The following is a 22,302-nucleotide window of genomic DNA, read 5'->3' as shown; positions in this document are numbered from 1 at the left end:
TTAATAACTCGCTAATTATACGACATAATTAACCCAAAATCTATAGGCTTCTGGTCCGAGGTAAGATGCATGCACATTGGAGCAGATTCAACAACGCGTTCGCGAGATATCGCGTTCATCTAACAGACACACACACAGACACACAGGCAGACAGACAGACAGACATACAGACAAATACCTATCAATATACTTACCGATCTTAAGATCGATAAGTAATTATTGCCGGCCCCATAAAACACTTGGACAACTTGGTATACCAGACAACAGTTGAGTTCCGCATGAATGTATGAGCGTGTACGTTTGTTAAATACTTAGTAGGACACACGCAGTATTTATCTTCTCATATATATTATCCATTATTCATTTCATTACTTAGTACTGGTAGCTAGTTAGGGTTATTGCTTATGTTCAGTATTTAACAAGTTGAAAGATGTAACGATATAATGAAGTATATATATTAAAATAACTTGAATTTATAATAGAAAATGAATTCATTTTCTAGATTTATTGAAGTACAAAATCACAATCGATCTACTTTTGCTTTACGGGACCTATACAGTATTTATTCGTTAACAAATATATTCGAATATAATTTATAATGCTTCAATATGAGAATTTACCCCTAAAATTAGCGCGGGGCTTAAGTGCGAGGCCTGCGAGTGCATAGATGCAAGAGCATGGCCAGCTACAAATTGGGAAAGCAATTTTTGGGGGTTAATGACGTAATACTACTTTTATTCGTAGCTATTGTTCCGAACAAGGCTAGATGAAAGCGGCCACTGTGATTGCTTTACAGACAGACCTTCGCTGTCGAAGTTATCCAAGGCATACAAGAAGGCATTTTTATTCATCTCAGTTGGTTCATTTGGTGAAAGAATTATTGATAGCAAGCCAGGTGAAGTTAGTTTTCAGTAAATCGTTTGAGAATAGAGTAAATTGGTTTGAAAAAGGCGTAAGAATTCATGTCTTACTTCAAATGCCGCAAAATTGCACCGTCCCTCAAGCCTCCCTGACTACTTTTGTGACCAAGGGGTATTCAAGCAGTGGGTGATTAACACGGCTCGGTGGTGTGGCGCATCGTGCTAAGCGTTAAGAATACGCTCGCCACCGCATCTCTGATTACCATTCTTGGGTTCGCAGGTTCGAATCCCATGCGAGGATGATCGGCAGGTGAACGTAATTTTCAGTAAATCGTTCGAGGATATAAGAAAATGGTGTTGGGAAAGCCGTAAGGAATTATGTCCCACTGCGAATTTAAAAAAATTTGAAAACGATTTCTCTACCCCATCCTTTCCCATGATACGCCTATGTATACAGTATTTATTCTTTGACATATTTGAATATATAATTTATAATGTTAAATCTAATAATTTAGTTTTGAAATTAGCGCGGGTCTAAGAAAATGCGGGGCACACAGCGAGTGCATATACGGCAATGGCCCAAGGCCAGTCCTGATCAGGAGCCCGAGATTTTCAACCTTTTATAACACACGGAACATATTTTATATCTTAATGATTTTGACGGACAGCAAATGAAAGGTTTATATTTTTTGTGTTAAAATTGGTCGCGGAACACCATTGTTGCGCGGAACAGCAGTTGAAAATCACTGTTAAAGGCGTTATGAACGTAAGGCAACCCTGTTTTTGTGCAGAATTTGTAACAATGAGAATGCAGCATAATTATAATCAATCCTAATTTGTTTAGTGACACAAAAACCTCACAGAGCCAGAACTCGATCAAGCATTTTATAAAATTATTCATAATTTTTTTTTTGATTTTAGAGTTAGGTTACTAGTTTTTGTGACACGTTCAATAGACGAATGGGGGAGTCAAGTAGGCTGCTAATGGATCAATGCTATACTTGTAAGTATTTTTACGGTGATTTAACAGTTGTTTTTAAAATGACCAGGGAGTTTCAATAATTATTTTTGAAATGAAGTTTGTGGCACTTGTAGTGAGACATAAATCCTTACGTTTTTCCGAGACCATTTTCCAATTAATTCATTCTTGAACGATTTAATTGAAATAAGTGGAGCAAAAGACACAAAAAAACGTTGTATTACGTCATTGCACAGAAAAAATTGCTCTACAACAATTTTTGACTGGCTGCGCTTTTGTAAAATCTATGATCTCCCAATTATTTCGTTTTTCAGTCAAGTTTGTGAAAAATATTAATAAATTGATTTGTCCTTTTATTAGACCCCGACAAAATTGGAGAATTAGAAGTCGATAACGATGGAAAAATTGCGAAAATGAAATGGAAACCCCCGGATATCGCCCCTACACATTACATATTAGAATGGTGGACTCTTGAAAAAAGCGAAAACAAAAAACTGATAAAAATAACTGATACAATGTACTATTTCACTGATATAAGATCAAGCATTGAAGCTAGAGTTGCGGTAGCAAATAGATATAGCATAGGCGAATATTCAGAAACTGTGACTATACATGCGGGTAAGTAACAATGTTTTCATGGGCGTAGCTGATTTTCAACATGGGGTTATTTTAAAATTTCAAATTACCAAGTCAGACCGTATCAGATAGCAAGTCTGGCCCAAAAAAAAGGGAATTTTCAGGAGTATAGAGTCTAAAAAGTGTTTCTAACTACAGGAAATTGCTATGAAGGATATCGAAAAAAGGAGAATTTTAAATTCCATTTTTTATAAGTTAATAACTATATTTTTCTTGTAGCACCTCAAGCTCCTGTTCGTATAACAGCTGAAAACACTCTGCAATATTCTGACCCAGCAATTCTAGTAAAATTCGATCCGGCAGATGACGCCCAAAACCAAACAGTGTACCATATAACCGTAGTTAATATAAGAGACGAAGAGGACAAGCAGGAGAAAACAATTCGAGGCTCTGCTACTATTATTCAGGGCATTAGTCCATGTGAAATGTATCAAATTGCTGTAACTGCAGAAAGAAATGGTCTGACGAGCCCACCTTGTGTCTTTCCACATCCGTTATTAACAGGTACAAAATAATTCAACGTATCATTTTTTTTTTCACCAGACACGAAAATATTACTTAGTATTTGGTGTCGATTCACTCATGTTGTTTAGTTATTTAGTATTATTAGTTATTAGGATTGTCCGAACTGTGTAGAAGCCAGAGTGACATTATGACCTCATACTCCCGAGTTTGAAAATTGACTTCGGTTTCGAAAAAACAAAATTTAATTTGGAAATAGACTCTAACTTTTTCCACTCCGCGTCGGCTTTGACCCGAAATTCCAAAAATGTGTGCCAGCTCTCGATTCCGGAATAACAATATTTATATTCGCAAAGTGATTCTACTTCCAATTCTCAACTCAACAAAATTTTGGACTCCGAATTTAAAAAATTCGACTTTGAAATACCAAAATTATGATTCAGAAATCGACTTCAGAATCGATTCCTAACTCCGAGTAGGCCAAAATATTGACTACTACGGTTAAGGAAAAAAAAGAAAATCGACTTCGACCTCATCTCACTATGAATAAATAAATGTCAAAATTAAAATACGAAACCCCGGCCTTTCTGGTTTAAAATAGATTGAAGGCGTTGATTAACTAATAAATACTCTTTCAAATCACTCGCTTCTACTAACCGCTTGGACTACCACTGGGTGGCTTTTTAAAATCTGAAATTTTAGACCCCCCCTCCCCCTTTTGCAAAATTCTAGCTACGCCCCTGTCGACTACACAATTATGGATTTTTTCAGTTCCGGGAGAAATACAAGATATCGAGACGAATAAAATAAAAGCAAAAATATATCGCATTGAATGGCGAAACACGATCGGTGTCCAAAAGTACGTCGTTCAATACCGCGAAGAGCACGAAGCTATCATAACCATTGAAAGAAATATCAATGAAATCTATCTTCGAGATCTCAAGGATGATACTCGATATGAATTCAGAGTTTTAGCTCAAAACGACTCGGGAAAAGGGCCGTTCTCAAGAATATCAAGCCTCTGGACAGGTAACTAACTCAAATTTTTCATGAGTTCCTAATATTTCACCCGAATTGTTTTCCTGTATTATTACTTATCGATCTTAAGATCGGTAAGTATGTTGATAGGTATTCGTCTGTTTGTTTGTCTGTCTGTCTGTCTGTCTGTCTGTTAGATACACGCGATATCTCACAAAAGCGAGGTTGAATCTGCTTTTTGCATGTGCATTCATCATATCTCGGATCAGAAGCCTATTGATTTTGGATCAATTATTTTGTATAATTAGCGAGTTATTATTTAATTAGTGATAGGACACACGGTGTCGCTATGGAGTAAGAGCGCATGAATCGAAACTGCAGTTTCTGTTTTGGGGGATTCGCTATTTTTCGATCGATAAGTCTTTGGTCTCCGACCGATATTCTCGTTTGAATTGTTACCTTCCATAGTATGTGGACCAAGATGGCAGACGCCGTAAAGTAATGTGTGTAGCAGGTTAGGGTTAGGCCATAATTTTATTGTAATTTTTCTTATTTTAGTTCTATTACGAGTTCGGGACTAGCAAAGTGACTCCTGTAGTATTTGTATCTGAAATTAGGGCCTAACCCAGGAGTTAGCAACCTTTTGTCGCTCGCGGTCCAAAATAAAGGTTGCAAGTCATTGGCGGGCCGCCCATATTTTTAAAAAGTTGAAAACCGAATAGATGATACTTTTTTTAATAAAAATCAAGCAGTGATACATCTTTTGAATAGAATGAAGATTTATTTCATCATTCCATTGCATCTCAAGAAATCCCATTTAAATATTTTCGGAGCCATTGAACCTTTTGCACTTAGCATCAACTTTTCTGCGTTTTGTTGCCATTTGTCTAAATATATTTAAATTATAGGCTCAATAAACGAGTAATTGAAAATTTTATACACGTAATTTAGTCTACACGTGTCTCACAATAAATTCTGTTACGTAAACAATATAATCGTCAAAACAGCTGACAGAGTACCGTGGAATCCGGCTCGCGGGCCGTAGGTGGGCAACCCATGGCCTATCCCTAACCTGGTTCACATACTTCTGGAGTACTTTTTATTCGAATGTTAACACAGTATCAGTATCAGTATCAGTAATTTATTTTTTCCACCATTTGAAAATACGCAAGGTACATATACAGAATAAAATAAAAAAAAGAATAGCATTTCAGGGTGGAGGGAAACGCTGAAAAACCAGTACTGGTTATCGAGCAGCGACACCCTAGATGGGGTCTAACACAGCATGACGAAATAACATGAAATAGAAAGCTTAAAATGAATATGAATGAAAAAGCAAAATAATCACACTAAATAAAATTGTATATTGGAAACGTTCAAGTATCTAGCGGATTTTCGGGAAATCCAGAGTCTCTCGTTAATATAAAAACACATTCATTCCGTCACTCTCGTCCACCGATGTTTCCAGCAACCCATCTAAGGCTTTATCGCGTTCTGCCGGTTTTGAAAGCGCCGTGTTGGCTGAAAAGATTCGCGGACAATAGTGTTCCCCAATAACAAAGTGGCTACTTCTTCCAAATTTAGGTACAAAAGTACCAAGAGCTCCCGGAGTATGTGCACCAAGATGGCGCACAACCTGATTATATTATGTATTGGGAGTGCCAAATACCAAGCCTCTGTATAGGTAACTAACTGCTATTGCTATTGGACACAAAGAGGACCTATGGATTAGTTTGTTACATCCATATTGTTTTGAAAAACTTGTTGTTGTAGGGAAATCTCTTTTGTCTACGACTAATGGACCAGATGCTGTAAATATTTATTGTCGGAGGAGTCGTTGTTTTGTTATAGGGAACACCGTTTATCTCCGCTGACCTATTCAATGATGTCGGCGCGTCCACTCGCTACCTACTTGGTCATATGTAAAGCAAGATCATTCAGTACCCTCGTCATTTTATATGTAATAAATTTATACCTATTATACACTACAGATACACGCATACCTCTACCAGCAGATCTAGAGGTATGTAGCAACCAATCGTGCCCAGAAACAGAAATAGACGTCGAGATAATCGAATCTGATCACAAAACGGATAAATACACTCTCCTGGCGACACACAAAGGGGCAATTAAACAGAAAATAATTGTATCTGGGACCCACACAACAGTGAAAAAATTGGATCCATGCAAAGTGTATGTGTTCTATGCACATTGTGGCGAAAGGGACGATGTAAGCCTGCATGATATGGTCAAGTCAACGCTTATATGGACAGGTAACATTTTTGCACCTAGTGGTTTGGTTGCTTTTAACTCGTTGAACGTGGCGTTTTTGAGCAGTTGTTTTCCCCTACTGAAGGTTCACGACGCCGTCTGTAAGGCGATGAAACAATTCGAAATATCGGTTAATTTGAACGTTTAATTGCAATGAGTAGCGTATGGGCGGATATTCCAAACAAAATCAAGTATTTTCGTGATGAGAAAACAATTTTTACATTCTGAAATAAAGTTTGTCACATGGTTAGGTCAAGGCCCATATGAACAGGTAACACGTAGTGTTTGTTCTCCTACTATTTAACCAGCTCCTACCTATTCATGCTGTTTGTTACGATTACGAACGATGCGCCGTAACAGATATTGGTAGGACCGAAATCGGGCTATGCCCCCCTCCCTCCTAAAATGTTTTTATCTAGCCTTGATCGGAGCAAAAGACACGAGGGAGTGTCGTATTACGTCATTGTACAAACAATTTTGCCCTCATTCCAACTAAAATCGGCTGCAGCAAAGCCAGACTCATGACACACGTCGGAGCAGAGATCATCTGAGTCTCGATTTGAATCCGATTAGAGTCATGCTCGGTATCGGTTATATGAATGGAGGTCCAAGTTCGATTTAGATAACTCGGTTTACCGTTAATCCAGAAGCGTAGCCGGGATTTTCCAAATAAGGGGGGGGGGGTAAAGAAAAAATCAGAAATAAAAAAGCATTACTGCTCCAAAATGCCGCGGCCATACAAATGTGTGGCAATGTGTCCGATTATATTTTGTTTCGATTCATTTTTCCCGGTAACAGTAAAATTTTCAAAAGCAACCCAGCGAATTTGTGAATATTCAGGGAGAATAAACACCAACGCAAAGGTGTTTACGGCTTGAATAGTACGTCGCGCTGACGAAAACAATCGGCGATTTCAACAAAATTCTATCGCACACGTTATTAGCTACTTTTTTTGTCTTCCAAAAATTTCAAACGAGAGAGCTCCAACTGGCACCCCCCCCCCCCCACTCTTTCTGGCTACGCCACTGCGTTAATCTTTGCTGCATAATGGGGAAACAAGTTTAACTAGAGTAGAGTATATGAATCGAGATTCATCAGCACTGTAGTTAGGTTGTTTCAACTTAGATTTAATCAGAACTGTTTTCCCACTTTCTGACATACGATTATAATTTCTAAATATTTTAATATTACTTTAAACCAGCACCAGGCCAAGTTCAGGACATTGTGTGTTCGTATCAAGATTCCAATTCATACAAAATCACATGGAAAGAAATACTCGGATCTGATGGCTACGAAGTCAAATACCAATGTGGAAAACGTTCGGAACAAATTGAAAAAGCTCGCAATGCCTCTTTAGTATTGAAGAAGCTTGAGCCCGGTGAGATTTATACAATCCAAGTACGAGCAAAGAGTAAATCAGCGTATGGTGGGAAATACTCCGATCAAAAAAAGTTCAAAACAGGTAACCTACATATTTTAGACCAGTGGTTCTCAAACTTCCAAGCCGCGCCTCGTTTTTAGAATTTCTCGCGCCCCACCTCAAAAATAACTAGCTAACAAGAAATACAAATGACAGATAGTGAGGCGAAAGTTCGTTTATTCATAAAATACATTGCAAATACATGGATGGAACGTAAATATTCAAAATATGGCGGAAAAGATCAAATTTAACAAATATTTTTAATCATCTTCACGACCCCTCAAAAATTGTCTTAGCCTTCTTGCGGGGCGCGCCTCATTGTTTGAGAACCACCGTTATAACGTAGCGACGCATTAGCTTCGGTGTATTTGTTTGCATATCTCAATATTTTTCTGTACTCTCATATGGTAGTATGTGAAGACATCAAAAGTCAATAAAATTATGACCTAACCTTAACCTCGTACACATACTACGTTCCGGTGTCCGCATACTACAAGAGTACCCTACCTTGTTTTGGCCTTCTTCTCTATATATTTGGCCATCGCTCACTCGTTTTAACACATTTTTTCTTTATTTTTAGCACCTCGGTCACCATCTAGCGTCAAAATTTCAGCAAATAAGTTGAACCCAGCAACAAAAATTGATGTTGAAGTTACTGCTCCGGGAACAAGAAGATACAAAATATTGTTAAAAAATTTGAGCGGAGGTGCCAACTCAAAACCGATAGTTACAGCAGCTAAATGCATAACAGTGCCAGATTTAATACCCAGCCAGCAGTATCAGGCAGACGTTTGCTGTATAGATGACGAAAACGATGAATTACGAAGCGACGTAACAACATCGAATACAGTATGGACGGGTATGTATATTTGGCTTTAAATAAAATCAACACGAGGCACCAAAGCTGAATTAAGTTGATATGGCATGTGCTAAGAGTTAGCAACATTCGCAGGTTCGAACCCAATGGGAATAATTATAAGCGATATGATTGCCGGACTCCTCGCCGTCTATTGTTGGTTCACGTAACCGATTGTTGGTTTCGGCTCTCTCCACTATCAAGTCCATGCATCTGAAGCAAAACAAAAAAACTAATTAACTATTTCCTTACCCGATTTGGACTGGTAACCGGGCGACAAGCCGTGGTTTGCCATATGCTTAAGTTTTCTTATCGGCTCATTAGTAGATTCCATTGGTAGATTCCAAATCCGATTATGTTCAATCAATTTGTGATCGAAAAAGTTAAAACATCCCGTAAAGAACTTTATCAAGCCGTGAAACTAGGATGAATGACGAGTTTTCTTGAGGAAGGAAAGCTTCGACTAGCATTGCGGCCGCGCTGCAACTGCTCTGTGGGCCATTGAGATTGTATACCTTGGAGTTTGTAGAGAGATTCTTTAAGATATTGTTAGATGATATCAGTGGCCGCTTTATTTATCCTTGTTTGACAAAATGCACGAGTAAGCGTCGTACTACGTCAGTACATACACACAAAAAAATTTGCTCTTTCCTCATTTTTGACTGGCTGCGCTCTGGATGGCAACTTCTTGTCGGCTCGGCGGTGTGGCTCAACGGGCTAAGCGTTAGGAATACGCTCGCCACCGCAGCCCTAATTAGTCTGCATGGGGTTTGCAGGTTCGAATCCCATGCGGGATGGTTATGTGCGAGAGGATTGCTGGACTCCTCGCCGCCGTAGGGTGGTTCACGTAACCGCTGGTCGGTTACGGCTTCCTCCACCAACAAGTCCATGCTTCCGAAAAAACAAAATAACTAACTCATCCCATACCCGACATGGAATGGTAACCGGACGAGAGGCCGTGGTTCGCCATATGGATAAGCCGTCTTATCGGCTTTCCTCTCCCCCGGGATAAATATGTAAATCCTATCCTATCCTAATAATAAATTATTTAATCTTATTTTGTGTCAGGTACATCAGTAATGATATAAGTATTATATAGATAATTATCATATATCGTTTATTTTTACCAGGTACTTCAAAGCTGCATAATGTTCAAATCTCTTCCGTCAGTAAAACCAGTTGCAAAGTAACATGGGAGCAAATCGAAGCTGCAGAGTCCTATAAAGTGAAACACAAGATAAAGAACAGTAACGAGATAAAACCATTCTCAACCAAAGATACTCAACTAATATTGAAAAACTTAAGCTGTGGAAATACTTACGAAATCCAAGTATTTCCTGTCAGTGCACGGGGCGAAGAAACAGGGTCTGACATCCAATCATTCACGACAGGTAACAGTAATTGTTCCTTTAAAATCTCTGGTTATCACTTCCCAATGGGGAATATCCATACTCCCCATAGGAAATAACAGCCCTTCATAAAGTTTGGAAAAAAATGTTTTGAGGTATGACACCACAATTTAATTCCAAGCTTTGATATAATTAATTGTATTCGAATATCCAGAAAGTGGCGAACACATCAATAAAATTGATTAGTCAAAAAAACATTATTAGAAGTTGCAAATTTTAAGCGTCGTTTTCTGTCCTAATATAAAACAAATTTGCACCCCCCCCCCCCCCAAAAAAAAATAAATAATAATATTAGGGATGGCTACGAGATTGTCCCCACTCCCCCCTTAGAGAACTATACACACCATCATTTCCGTTTCCGCCACCCCTCGCATTACAGTTCAATAAACAACCGGGATAATTACAGATTTGGCGTTTTTATATTAAGGTCGATGTGCCTTGCCCGGGGTGCAACACTTCAGGTACATACATATACGCCAAGCCGGTCACTTGTTTATCATTTCAGTGGTATTTATAGTGTTACTTTGATTGGTAGATTTCGATTATGTTCAAACAATCCATGCTCTACAAAGGGAAAACACCCTGTGAAATAATAACCTTATCGAGCAGTATAACTAGGAAGAAGGGGGAGTTTTCTGGTAAAAGTAAAATCAAGCATGGTAGCCCCCTTCAACTGCACTTAGGGTAGTCCCCTTGGTGGGCCAAGGGTTCTCGATAGAGAACCACTGCTTTAGATCTATGGTGAACATAATCATTTTTTATGGCGTATATTGATTGTCTTTTTACTTTTTATTGTTATTTTCATTAATTTAGCTCATTTTTATTTTATTTCCTTCTTTTTATTGTTGCAGCCCCCGTCTGCCCTGAAAATTTAACATTTCAATGTTTGGGCACAAACGAGTCAGAAGTTACATGGAAACCGAGTCACGGAGCATCGAAATACGAAGTGGTGATAACGAATGAGAATGACAAAGTAGAAAAGAAAGAAACAACTGCTCCTTCTTACGAAATAAAAGGCATGGCTGTGAATTGGAAAGTTTCTGTTTCTGCAATCAATAGTGGGGGAAACAGTGATCCAGCAGAATTGAAATTCAAACAAGGTTAGAGCTGTTATTTTATATGTGTGTGATTAATATGGGAACACTGTCATAATCGGAATTTAGGAGCACTGGTATAAGTGAAATTTGGGAACACTTTTATAAGTGAATTCTGGGAACACTTTTACAAATAAAATCTTGGAACACTTGGGAACATTTTTATAAGTGAAATTTAAGAACACTTTTTTTAAGTGTTTTCTAACAACAATAATTGAGCAAAAAAAACTCTATGAACAACCCTTGTTCAACAAAAATGCGTCATTAAAATCTCTTTTATATGAATTTTTGAAAGCTAATTCCAACAAAAAAACATTGTTCACTAAAATTTTTCTGATTTATTTCTGCTTCTTTTCAGTTTTAACATATCTAAAGAAGAAATTTCAAGAGTCTTTAAAAGTAATTAAAAAAGAAAAATGTCTTCACGTTAACGCCAAAGATCAAAAATCTGGGAAAGAAGTTAACCTGGGCCAATTGGATGTAAAACCGAGAGACACTTACGTAATACACGGGATCCCTTTCGCTGGAAAAACTGTCTTATGTGGAAATTTTATGGAATCTCTCAAGGATGACATTCTTGGACTTTATTTCGATTTTAACAAAGTCACAAGCACGAAAATACAAAATCTGAAAAACTTTTTTCAACGTTACTTGGAAGATCTTTCACCTGGAGAAATGACTTTTGTCATGGGTTGGCTGAAAAGTAATTCTGGGAAAATAGCTCTTGTCCTCGACAATGTTGCTGTCAACAACGAAGGCAACGGAGGGCCACAAATAACGCTCATTCAAAGCTTTTTGTGCCTAATTCGTAAAGAAATCCCGCAGTGCCGAACACTAATCACCACTAACCACAGAGACTTGTATACTAAAATTGAACACACTAAAGCAATACAGTTACTTGGATTTAGTGACGACAGTAAACAAACTATCATCAAAAATATACTCGGGAACAAACACGACCCAGACGCAATTCCAGAACAAACGAAGTTATTCTTATGCAATCCAGGTCTTTGCTACAGTATTTTACAGATGATCAGTCAAGAGATTCAATTCGATGTTTCTTCAACGGCGGCTGTTTTTATTCACGCCATGGAGCACCATTTGTCCCACTATCCCGAGGAGGCAAAGACGGTCATATTGAGCAAAATAGCTGCCGATATTAAAAGACAGGCAAGCGTATCTGTCGAGTTTCAGGAAGTCAAGCCCAATAAAGGAGGTCGAAGGAGATCTACGAAACAAAATACAACAAGTACTTCAGTTGCTAGCTACATGCCGTCAGTAAGTGGTATCTCTTTACAATCCCAACAAAAAGAGCAAATGGATTGTTTTAAACTGTACGAAATGTGCATTAAAGCTCTTCATGCAGCGTACTTCGTAGAGGTTAAACAGTTTGAAAAACATTTCCCACTTCACCTACCAAATTCCACTATTGGGAAAATGATATCGGGTCTTCTTCGCCAAACGACCTCAGGCAAAGCGATTACTATCATGAAGAAATATTTGCCCCTGAATATAGATAAAATTATAAAAGCAAAATGCGAATTTCTGCAAAAATTCATTACAAAACACCAGGAAGAAATCAAGAATTACGTGTACACCCACAGCAAAATTACATTGGATTGGATTACGTGCTGCATCGAACTCGGGGATTTGAAATTGCTGTCAAAATGCTGTCCAAAAGAAGTTGAAGTAAAAAACAAATTTTCAAACGAAACCCTTGATCAAGTCCAGCAATTCATAAAAAAAGCTCCGCGTGAAGCCTGCAATATATTCAAAGTTAAAGTGAAGAAGGGGGTTGGTACCTCTATACAAGCGGATATTGATAGCTCTGTGAGACAGAACGGAAATGTAATATTTTAAATATATATCGGGTGGTACTAGTGGTTAAAGTGTTGTACTTGGCTCTGTTGGCATCGCCTATTAAAATCTTAAGTTCTAAGCACACCACCCCAACTCAGGGTGTGATAAAATGAATAGGCCAGCTTATATTCCGTTGTGTAAAAATACAAAATATGGTATTTTATCACGATGCTACTCAAATTTCAATTTTTAATTGCAAGCTCACGACATATTGTGTACCCTGCTATGCGATATTAATGTTCGAATCACGTCGCTAATTATTTATTTTTGAAACTAGAATATAATGTGAGAAGGTAATATAGCAAAGTAAAATAAATCCAACCTACCCATCATTGATATTTCTTAAATTGCTTGCCTTAACTTTTCAGTTTGAATTTACAGGAAATTGAAGTTGTCGGGTCCAAAACAGGCAGTCGCATCGGAACTATGTCTCGGCAAAGCGTTAGATCAATGTCTCAAGCATCAACCATGGGTCAACCACCTTCGTTAAATGATGGTAATATTTATTGATATTTAGTGTTTTACAAACTTGCTTTGAATTTATATTAACCCATAAATTTTGAGATCAAATATATATGTAGTGGACATAATTCATCAAGCATCTTTGCCTCAAATTTTTTTTCTCTCTCTCTCTCTGACTCTACTCCTGTTTGTATCACATGTTTTCTCACTCTCGCTTCCCTCCCTTTCATATTTTCTATAAATTTCGAAGTAATGCAGATATACATTTTTGCTGAGTTTGGAGTCTATTTTAAAATATCCCGAGATATGAGTTTCAACTCTTGTTTTTGGAGGAGGGAATTTTCATACCTAAATACGGAATTGGCAATTTTATTATAAAAATGAATGAAGTCCTGCATTTTAAAATACCCTTATTCTGTTTTATTTTCATTTTAAATCAACAAACTGCTATGTAATTTCTAATTATTTCTCAGAAAACGATGCAGAAAAAAATGACGATATTTCTCCCATGGGCAGCACCAATACAATGAAGGCAGTAGATGCTGCAAATGAGCAAGGTAAGAAGAAAATTCCGATTTATTGAAACTTGTGGGTGTTTTACTAAATTGTTGTTGTATGTGCAAAATAGCTTTTCTTCAAAATTGTGGCGATTTTCAAAATTTAGGTGATTCTGGCCCTTTTCATCAATCTATGCAATGACTCGTCGCCCCCTTTCGCAAGCTTTTAGCACTCGTGCCCTCTCCCTATCACTATTAAGAAAATACGAGCAATGCGACCATTGCGCTTACTCTATTTCCCGAATTTCTAAGTATATTTTTTCTGCGTCAATGACTACAATCAAACTACAAACGATTAGAATAGAACAGAGATACCCCGAGTGGTATTTTGATTGGTATATGTCAAATCCCACGGTTTCATCTCGTCAATTGGATCATTATTTGCCGTCTATTGTACCTCTTTTGTCCACTAGGGGGCGACATTTCAGGAACTACCAATTCAAACTACTGGAGAACTGCCTTTGTAGGTGAGTCATTTACAACCTCTGAAAAAGAAATTTATTTACCAACAACAACAACAATATAATAATAACAACGGTATTAAGCAACATGAATAAGAACAACAACAATAATAACAACGACATTAAACAGCAACAATAATAACGACCACAACAGGAACGACATGCATAACAACAACAACAACAACAAGCAACATAAATAACAACAACAACAACTACAACAGGAACATCAAAAATGACAACAAGCAACATAAATAACAACAACAACAATAATAACAACAACAACAATAAAAACAACAACAACAAGCAACATTAATAACAACAACAATTCTTTGTATTGAGAGCAGCGTAATTTTATAATTTTTGAGGCTGGTACCTCTATACAAGCGGATATTGATAGCTCTGTGAGACTCTGTTATGTTAAGTGCGCTTAGATAAATGATGGCGCTCTATAGCAATGGTTTATTCAGTCAGTTTAATTTGCCGAAATTTCACAAAGAGAGAACTACAATAACATTTTCTGTCAAGGTCGCTCAATCACCCGAAAGTTAATGATACACACATCTGAGCAAAGGTATGGGCACTGGGCCCGCTGGAATAGTGGGAGCTATTCAATCAATTTTTCTCAATAATACAGGGTGTGCATAAAGTCCCTTTACAATTTCAATTTTGTCATGAAGTCAGTTTTTATATCTTAACCGGGTGCGTTGTTTTTAATCAGTAATTGTTTAAGTATTATTACTTAATTTAATACATCTGTGAGGGCCAAAACAATATATGGTATCGATAATTCCTTTGGCAATTTGAAAAAAATTTAGGACTTTATGGACATAATTCCTTCGGCAATTTAAAAAAAAGTTAGGACTTTATGGATACCCTATACAATCAACATGAACAATGACAACCACAATTTTTTTTTTTTTGATCTAAAGAGCTCAAAGCAAGGTCGCAATCACTCATTTAGAAAGGCCACTCATTCTTGAGCAAAGTTATGTCGACCACTGAAACCCCAAGACCTATTGAATTCATATAAATTGCGCAGCCGAAAAATCCTGATAGTCTAGATACTTAAAGCAGTTCGCAGTTCGAGTCAAAAAAGATATTTTAAATCTTCAAGCATTTGGAAACTGCAGAGACAATGTCTCAAATCACGGCGTTGAAATTGTCTATCTTGGAGATCTACTATTTCAAAAATAATTGATTCCCGCCCAATTTTGAGATTGTTTGATCTTGAAGAAAGCTTTTTAGTCATGATGTAACATGCCTTTCTATTTCCATTCAGACCCAGAGACTGAAGAATCTGTCGACAATCTGACCGCAGCTCCCTCGAACCAGTCACAATAATCAATTTGTTGACAGAAAAACCCCGATCATGGGCTAAATTGACTAATGATGGCGCAGCGTTTACTAACCGGGAAAGAATTCTTCCCCGAAGAAGAATTTTGTTGTTTTGTCGAAAATATAGAAATATTACTCTGTATATATTTATGAACATTTCAAAAACTATATATAAAAACTGTATAAAAGCCAGAACGCAAATGGATCACTAGCTAATGATCCCTCGAAGATTGGATAAATAACACGGAATCCCGCTTTTTAACGTAGTAGGGGAAGAATAGATAGTTTAGTGGACAATAGGCTAAAGCAGGGGTGTGCTACCTGCGGTCCTTGGCCAAATGCGGACCTCAAGAAAAAGTTTTGCGGTCCGTGGAAAAATGCCAATTTTGAATGATGTGAGGCCCCACTGGTATATATAACGATTTGTATGAAAATACCAATTCGGAATACAATGGAATCTTTTCGGTTCGGTATTTTCAACCCAGTGGCTTGCGCTCGCTTCTGAAATATAACTTACTAAGCTTTGCGGAGTGGACCTATCGTTAGGACTGGTCATTTTGAATCGAATAATAATTTATTCGAATCGGCTTAAAGCAAAGTTTCGAATCGCCGCCATCTTGTTTTTTTCTTTCCGCCAATGTTCGGGGTAAATTTTTATATATTTTTTTATTGAAACCATATTTTTTCAACGCAATTCGGACATATGACTCTTTTCTGTAGTGAGTTATTGATAGAAACTTTTTTTTTTGTGTGTGAAGGCTCAGCATTCTGCTTGAGTGATGTATCCTATGTTTTCAGTAATTTTTGTGTCTGGAGGACCTAAGACAATAAGAAAGTTACAAATAATGTTATATCGACCAATTATTAGATATTCTAAGCAATTCGAAAAAATTCTGAAATTATCAGGTATTCGAAAATGCCCAGCCCTACCTATCGGCCGTTTTTAAAATGCGGTTGTTGTGGGTTAATCGATTTCAAAGAGGAAATAAGTTGCTCGAATAAACTTTCATCAAGTTCAACGAGACCCGATATTTTACCCCAATTTTTTCGTAGTATTTTAATCGATGGGAACATTTTTCTTTATCTGTCGATCTTTCGAGCAAAGTCGATGGGAACACTTTTCATGACTTATCGGAACACTTTATACTGTCATGCTTCTCAGTCAATCTTTTGAATAAACTTGATGAGAAAACTTTTTATGGCGTATAGGAATACTTTATACTATTACTCTGGTCTGTCACTCTTTTGAGCGAATTCGATAGGATCACTTTTTATAGTGTATAAGAACAGCTTTATATTGGTACTCTTTTTGTCAATCTTTTGAGCTCAGAGCGCAGCTCATGACTTTCTAATACCGATGTTCAATTTTCGCGTCCCTGAATTTTATCATTGCTCATTCGTTTGTGTTCTTGTGAAATTACTTATCGATCTTAAGATCGGTAAGTATGTTGATAGGTATTCGTTTGTTTGTTAGTTTGTTTGTCTGTTAGATTCACGCGATATCTCACTAAAGCGAGGTTCAATCTGCTCCAAATTTTGCATGTGCATTCATCATAGCTCGGATCAAAAGCCTATTGATTTTGGATGAATTATATCGTATAATTAGTGAGTTATTAATTAATTAGTGATGGGACACACGGTGTCACTATGGAGTAAGACCACTGTTGTGGGGGATCCCCTAACCTTCGATCGATAAGTCTTCGGTTTCCAACCGAATTCAAGTAAATATCTTAAAAGCTTAAACAATTTGCAAACTCGCATATTTTTGCTGAACAAGCATTCGAAATGTAACTTAGCGTATATCCTCGGATATAAGCCGAGTTGAAAACTCAAAACAAAGTACCCAACTGGGGTCGGTTTGCGCATACCTCTATACGCACTAACAATTCGGCTCATGCAAGCATGAATCTAATCGCGCTGAAGCTAGCTATTATAGTTGACATTAAAAAGAATTACTTGAAAAAGCCTTGTAATGCAGTTTGGGTTGAATTTTGTCTGGGTGTAATAATTTATAGAGGAAATTTTCACTAATGGTAACTTTTTAACATTTATCGGGGCTCCCGTAGTATGTAGTATGTGAACCAAGATGGCGAACAACGGAACATAGTATGGGTATCAGGTAAGGGACAGGCCATAATTTTAGGGATTCACCTCGACCTTTGGCGGTCAAAAACAAGATGGCGGTGATCCAAAATTATCGTCTGAACCAATTCAAATTATTTACTCGAAATGACCAAGTCCTGCGTCTAATAGGATCAATCTTTGAACACATAACAATGCATTGTTAGATTTTGGCGTCAAAATTATAGTAAATTATAATTGTGGTTTTATGTTGGATTATGCAGAGGCAGACAAACCTAAAAAGTGTTTCATTCAGTATTCGGCTCGTTGTATGTGTTGAAATTAGGAGTATAGTTGTTATGGATATGAATTTCAGTTGAAAATCCAAAAAAATAAAAATAAAGAATCGTCGACTAACATGAATACTGTAATTCAGCGGTTCAAAAGTGCGCGCCGCAAAAGAGAGAAGAGTTGCAGATAGCGCCGAAAAAATTAACAGAATTGTGTTAAACATAACTAAAATATGATTGAATATTTTACATATTACGTAACAATAGAGATATACATCATTGCTGAAATTTCGCGAGCTGTGGTTTATTTATCTGCTGAATCGAGTTTGCACCTGAATATAATGTGCAAAACGAACCCGATATACCTCAAATTCAAAAACAGTCTCTGACGTATGCAAATCTACGAACGGTATAAAGATTCAGCTCAAGTATCCTGATTTGAATAAGCTATTAGAAGCGTTCAGTAGGCTACATAATCCCCATTATTCATTGTGTCACTTGGTACACTAGTTGATTGTTGGGCGCTCCGGGAGTGTTCGTACCAAGATGACGCACAACCTGAACAACACTAACCTGGTACACATACTATGATCAGGTTGTGCGCAATCTTGGTACGAATACTTCGGGGAGCACCGTTTGTTGAAAATTATCTGTTAGGCTGATATTTTGTGAATAAACTGTTTTTTATTCATAGTTTCATATTTAGCCTTCGGCCCAGTAAGCAAGGCTATTATCTGGAACTGGCCCACTTGGTAAAATAATTGGCTACCCCTTGCATTATCATGTGTGTTGTTTCATTTTTCAGAGAAATCTGGAATGTGGTTTGGTTAATATCATAATCCAGGTACTTTATTGTAATATTCTGTGTTAACTTTGCTCTACACACCACCAGCTGAAAATGCGGGGATAAGACCTGATGTTCACAATATAAGTGTTAAATTGTTAATATGAACTTTCTTGAAGAAACATCGAAGAAAGATGTTGAATTGGACATCTTGAATAGTAATCAAATAAAAACAAACAAAGCGGCAAATCGCCACCTGCTGCTGTCACCTTCTGGTATAGAACAGTACTACATGATTACTCTGCTGGGCGCTACACCGCATGAACATACAAATTGAAAAATTTCCCACGGCACCCCTGACGTTCGTTTACGGCACACCGGTGTGCCGCGGCACTCTGGTTGAAAAACACTGGTATAGAGGGCAAACAAAATAGCCATGCAGAAAACAGTCCCAGCGATTGGACATGAGCAAGAAAAAGGCCACGTTGCATAACACAAAAATAATCACTGATATTTCCGGTTCAACTGTGAGTAATCGATATAAATAATAATTTAACCTGTTCAACTTGTTTTTCACTTTTTTGACCTGTTTGATTTCAGGAAATGAGCGTTTTAAACATTTGTCGTTTTAAACTAGCATAACCCTAGCATCAGATTTTGCACATTTTTGGCATTGTCGACAAATTAATCCAACTATTACTCTCACGGATGTTTTAGTGACGTCGCCGTCATCGTTTCATGAAGATAGAAAGAGCAGCATTTATTAAACTCTCTTTTTTCGTGACGCAACACGTACCCTAATATTTGAAAGAGCGAAAACAACTTCTCTTTGAGCTCCAGAGTAGTGAGTGAGCTTGCAAAGGATATATTCCGATGCGAATAGATTAAAGCTTCATTCTAACCTACACTGTTCGGGAATCGACTTTCATTGAAGCAAAGTTGACGAAATTCTTGGATTCGAAATGAAGATTCCGATTAAATACATTCTTCTTATGTTTATCAAGGCATTTCCATTGATTAAAGGTCAGTATAACCGTGTATTTTCTGTTTGGTTTGCTTGCTTGTCAGAGTTTTGTTTTTTTCGCGAAATTAAACACTTGTTTTTTGCTCCTCGGATTAAATAGTCTTTTCAGGGGAATTTTTATTTATTCTGTTATATATAGATATATGCGATTGAATGCTTTGGTTTGCTCGTTGACGAGAGGATCACTTCATTGGACACGTCAGTGGACATAACGATCGTTTCAATATTATGTTGTTGTTGTTGTTATTATTCTTCTCTTTCGTCTTGATGAAATTGCTTTTCTCTTTGAATACTGGACCAATTGCTTTGTAATTTTCAGTATCTAAAGATTGATTTTTTTGCCAGAAGGCGATTACTTTTACTTATTTAAATCATTTCTGTGGACTCCAAGAGATTCGTTTTTTATGTGTCAGAATAAAAAATAGCGGCACCTTGTGACGTGTCCATATATTTGAGCATAGCTCTCTTGTTTGTAATGTTTCAGTTTTTAACTCTTAATTTTTGGTATCGTAATATACATTCGAATCGTTATGTTCAGGATAGAAAGTTCGATCGTAGATAAAGTCTCGCTTTGTTCCCAACCACAATTATATCCAATACTTGTCACAACCTATACTGTTCGGAATCGCTGTCAAAAGTTGTCGACACTTTGCGGATCATATTCGAATTCGACATCGAATAATCGAGTTTGCACCGAATATAGCAAAATCTGATTTTTCGTGTATTTTTGAAGGTACATATTTATTTAAATTTTGTTCTTCTGATCATCATATTTTGGTGTTATACAATCGACCTGTTCCTATAAAAGACTTCATTGTCAAAATATGTCGGCAATTAGAGTAACATATTTGAATTCGGCCTCGATTAATCGAGTTCGCCCCAAATTTAAGAAAATTCAATTTTTGGCTCACATTTGAAGTTCTATATTTTATAATTCCCATTTGTTCCCCACCACAATCTTTTGCGGATCATATCCTAACTCGGCATCGAATTTTTGAGTTTGCAACAAATCTGGCAAAACCTGATCATTTGTCAATTTTTGAAGGTCCATATTTTTTCAAATATCGTTCCGCTGATGGAAATTCGATCGTAGATTAGCGGGCGTGGTGGCCCATTGGTAAAGCGTTGGACTCGGATATTTTGGCATCGCGGGGTAAAATATTGGGTTTAGTTTTATACCCATCACCTCACCCAGGGTGTTGTAATGACGAATCAACGCTGCCCACCCTAAATATAGCAGATTATTACGTATCAGGGGCCGTTCACACAGAGTCTTGTTGTTCGGGAAAAATCATCGAAACATGTTGGATGAATTACAGAAGTACTTGTCGGAATGGTACGCCTGAAGTATGTGAACCAAGATGACCGACACCGGAACGTAGTATGTGTACCAGGTTAGGGTTAGGCCATAATGTCAAGTACAAATACTACGAGGGTCACTTGGCTAGTCCCCGAACTCGCAATAGACCTAAAAGAGAGAAAATTGAAATAAAGTTATGGCTTGACCTTAACCTGGTACACACACTACGTTCTAGTGTCCGCCATCTTGGTTCACACACTGCGGGAATACCCTCGGAAATATGTGAACCCGGGTGAAAAGCTCAAAGCAGCAAACTATAGGGGAATTTTACTTTTTTGTGTTTATTGTTCGCCAACAAAACAAGGATAAGATTCTCATATTCTCAAAACTGAATCTCTAGTATCGATCAAATCTTTGACCATGCTTGCAGTAATGTTAAACATTATCAAATTTGCCCAATAATTCTAATTTGATTCGACCAATCATCATCGAGGAAAATATTTTGCCTGACATGGGTAGCAGTATAAAATTATAAATGGAATGAACGAATGCACTATAAAGAAATAGATACTGAATTAGTCTCGTCATAAAATAAAGTTCAGTAACATAATTTTCGTTTATCTGTTATAAACCTTTTCACAAAAATACAATTTGCTAAATTTTAATTTTAAATTTTCTCTTAACAGGTGAGAAATGCTGGATGCCTATGGTTTGTGACGGGAAACCTACTTGGAGAGACGTTAATACGGTGAGTGCAGTAGTTTAATATTGGTGGTATTATTTACAGAAATGAAACTGTTTTGTTTAAAATCTGAAAACAAAAATGAGAAAATTGAACGTTCTAGCGATTTCTTTCATCTGTAACGATACTTATTTTAATCTATCCCTCATCCCAAATTTTATGTTTTCGCTTTAACCCATGGGAACATTTTGTTCTGGCGTATGGGAACACTTGCTCAACTAGAGCCTTACTGCACGGATGTGCAGCCTTCATGTCTATATATTTAAAAAATTCTTTCTTGTTCTATTTCAAAAGGGACAGTGTACAAAAGATAAAGAGAAAGCTTTGGAAGGTTCGTGTGCGCAATATAATTTCCTTCAAAATACGTTTGCTATTTTTTCCTATATGTCAAACGGTCTGATCGCAAAAATGCCCCAAACAGTCGTTCGATTAAAAAAGTTGAATCATTTTATGTTTTAATT

The 22,302-nt window shown here is 37.2% G+C and overlaps 1 protein-coding gene across 2 annotated transcripts; it reads left to right on the top strand.

The window, feature by feature from the left end:
- Positions 1-1,771: 1,771 nt before the first annotated feature.
- Positions 1,772-17,744, top strand: LOC120335044 (uncharacterized). 2 transcript variants are annotated; one of them, XM_078113295.1, is made up of 14 exons: positions 1,772-1,863; positions 2,200-2,457; positions 2,695-2,979; positions 3,709-3,966; positions 5,907-6,188; positions 7,388-7,648; positions 8,187-8,465; positions 9,593-9,853; positions 10,723-10,971; positions 11,324-12,813; positions 13,207-13,321; positions 13,761-13,844; positions 14,258-14,311; positions 15,585-17,744. In XM_078113295.1, exons 1-14 carry the CDS (start codon positions 1,821-1,823, stop codon positions 15,644-15,646), a joined length of 3,981 nt encoding a protein of 1,326 aa, XP_077969421.1. In that variant the 5' UTR covers positions 1,772-1,820; the 3' UTR covers positions 15,647-17,744. The 2 variants fall into 2 exon arrangements, with proteins under 2 accessions (XP_077969421.1, XP_077969422.1); XM_078113296.1 differs by lacking the exon at positions 14,258-14,311.
- The last annotated feature ends 4,558 nt before the right edge of the window (positions 17,745-22,302 follow it).

The sequence above is a fragment of the Styela clava genome, chromosome 1 (assembly GCF_964204865.1).
Source record: "Styela clava chromosome 1, kaStyClav1.hap1.2, whole genome shotgun sequence".
Lineage (NCBI taxonomy): Eukaryota > Metazoa > Chordata > Ascidiacea > Stolidobranchia > Styelidae > Styela > Styela clava.
Note: the sequence above shows the minus strand (reverse complement) of the source record. Positions and strands in the feature narration are given on the sequence as shown.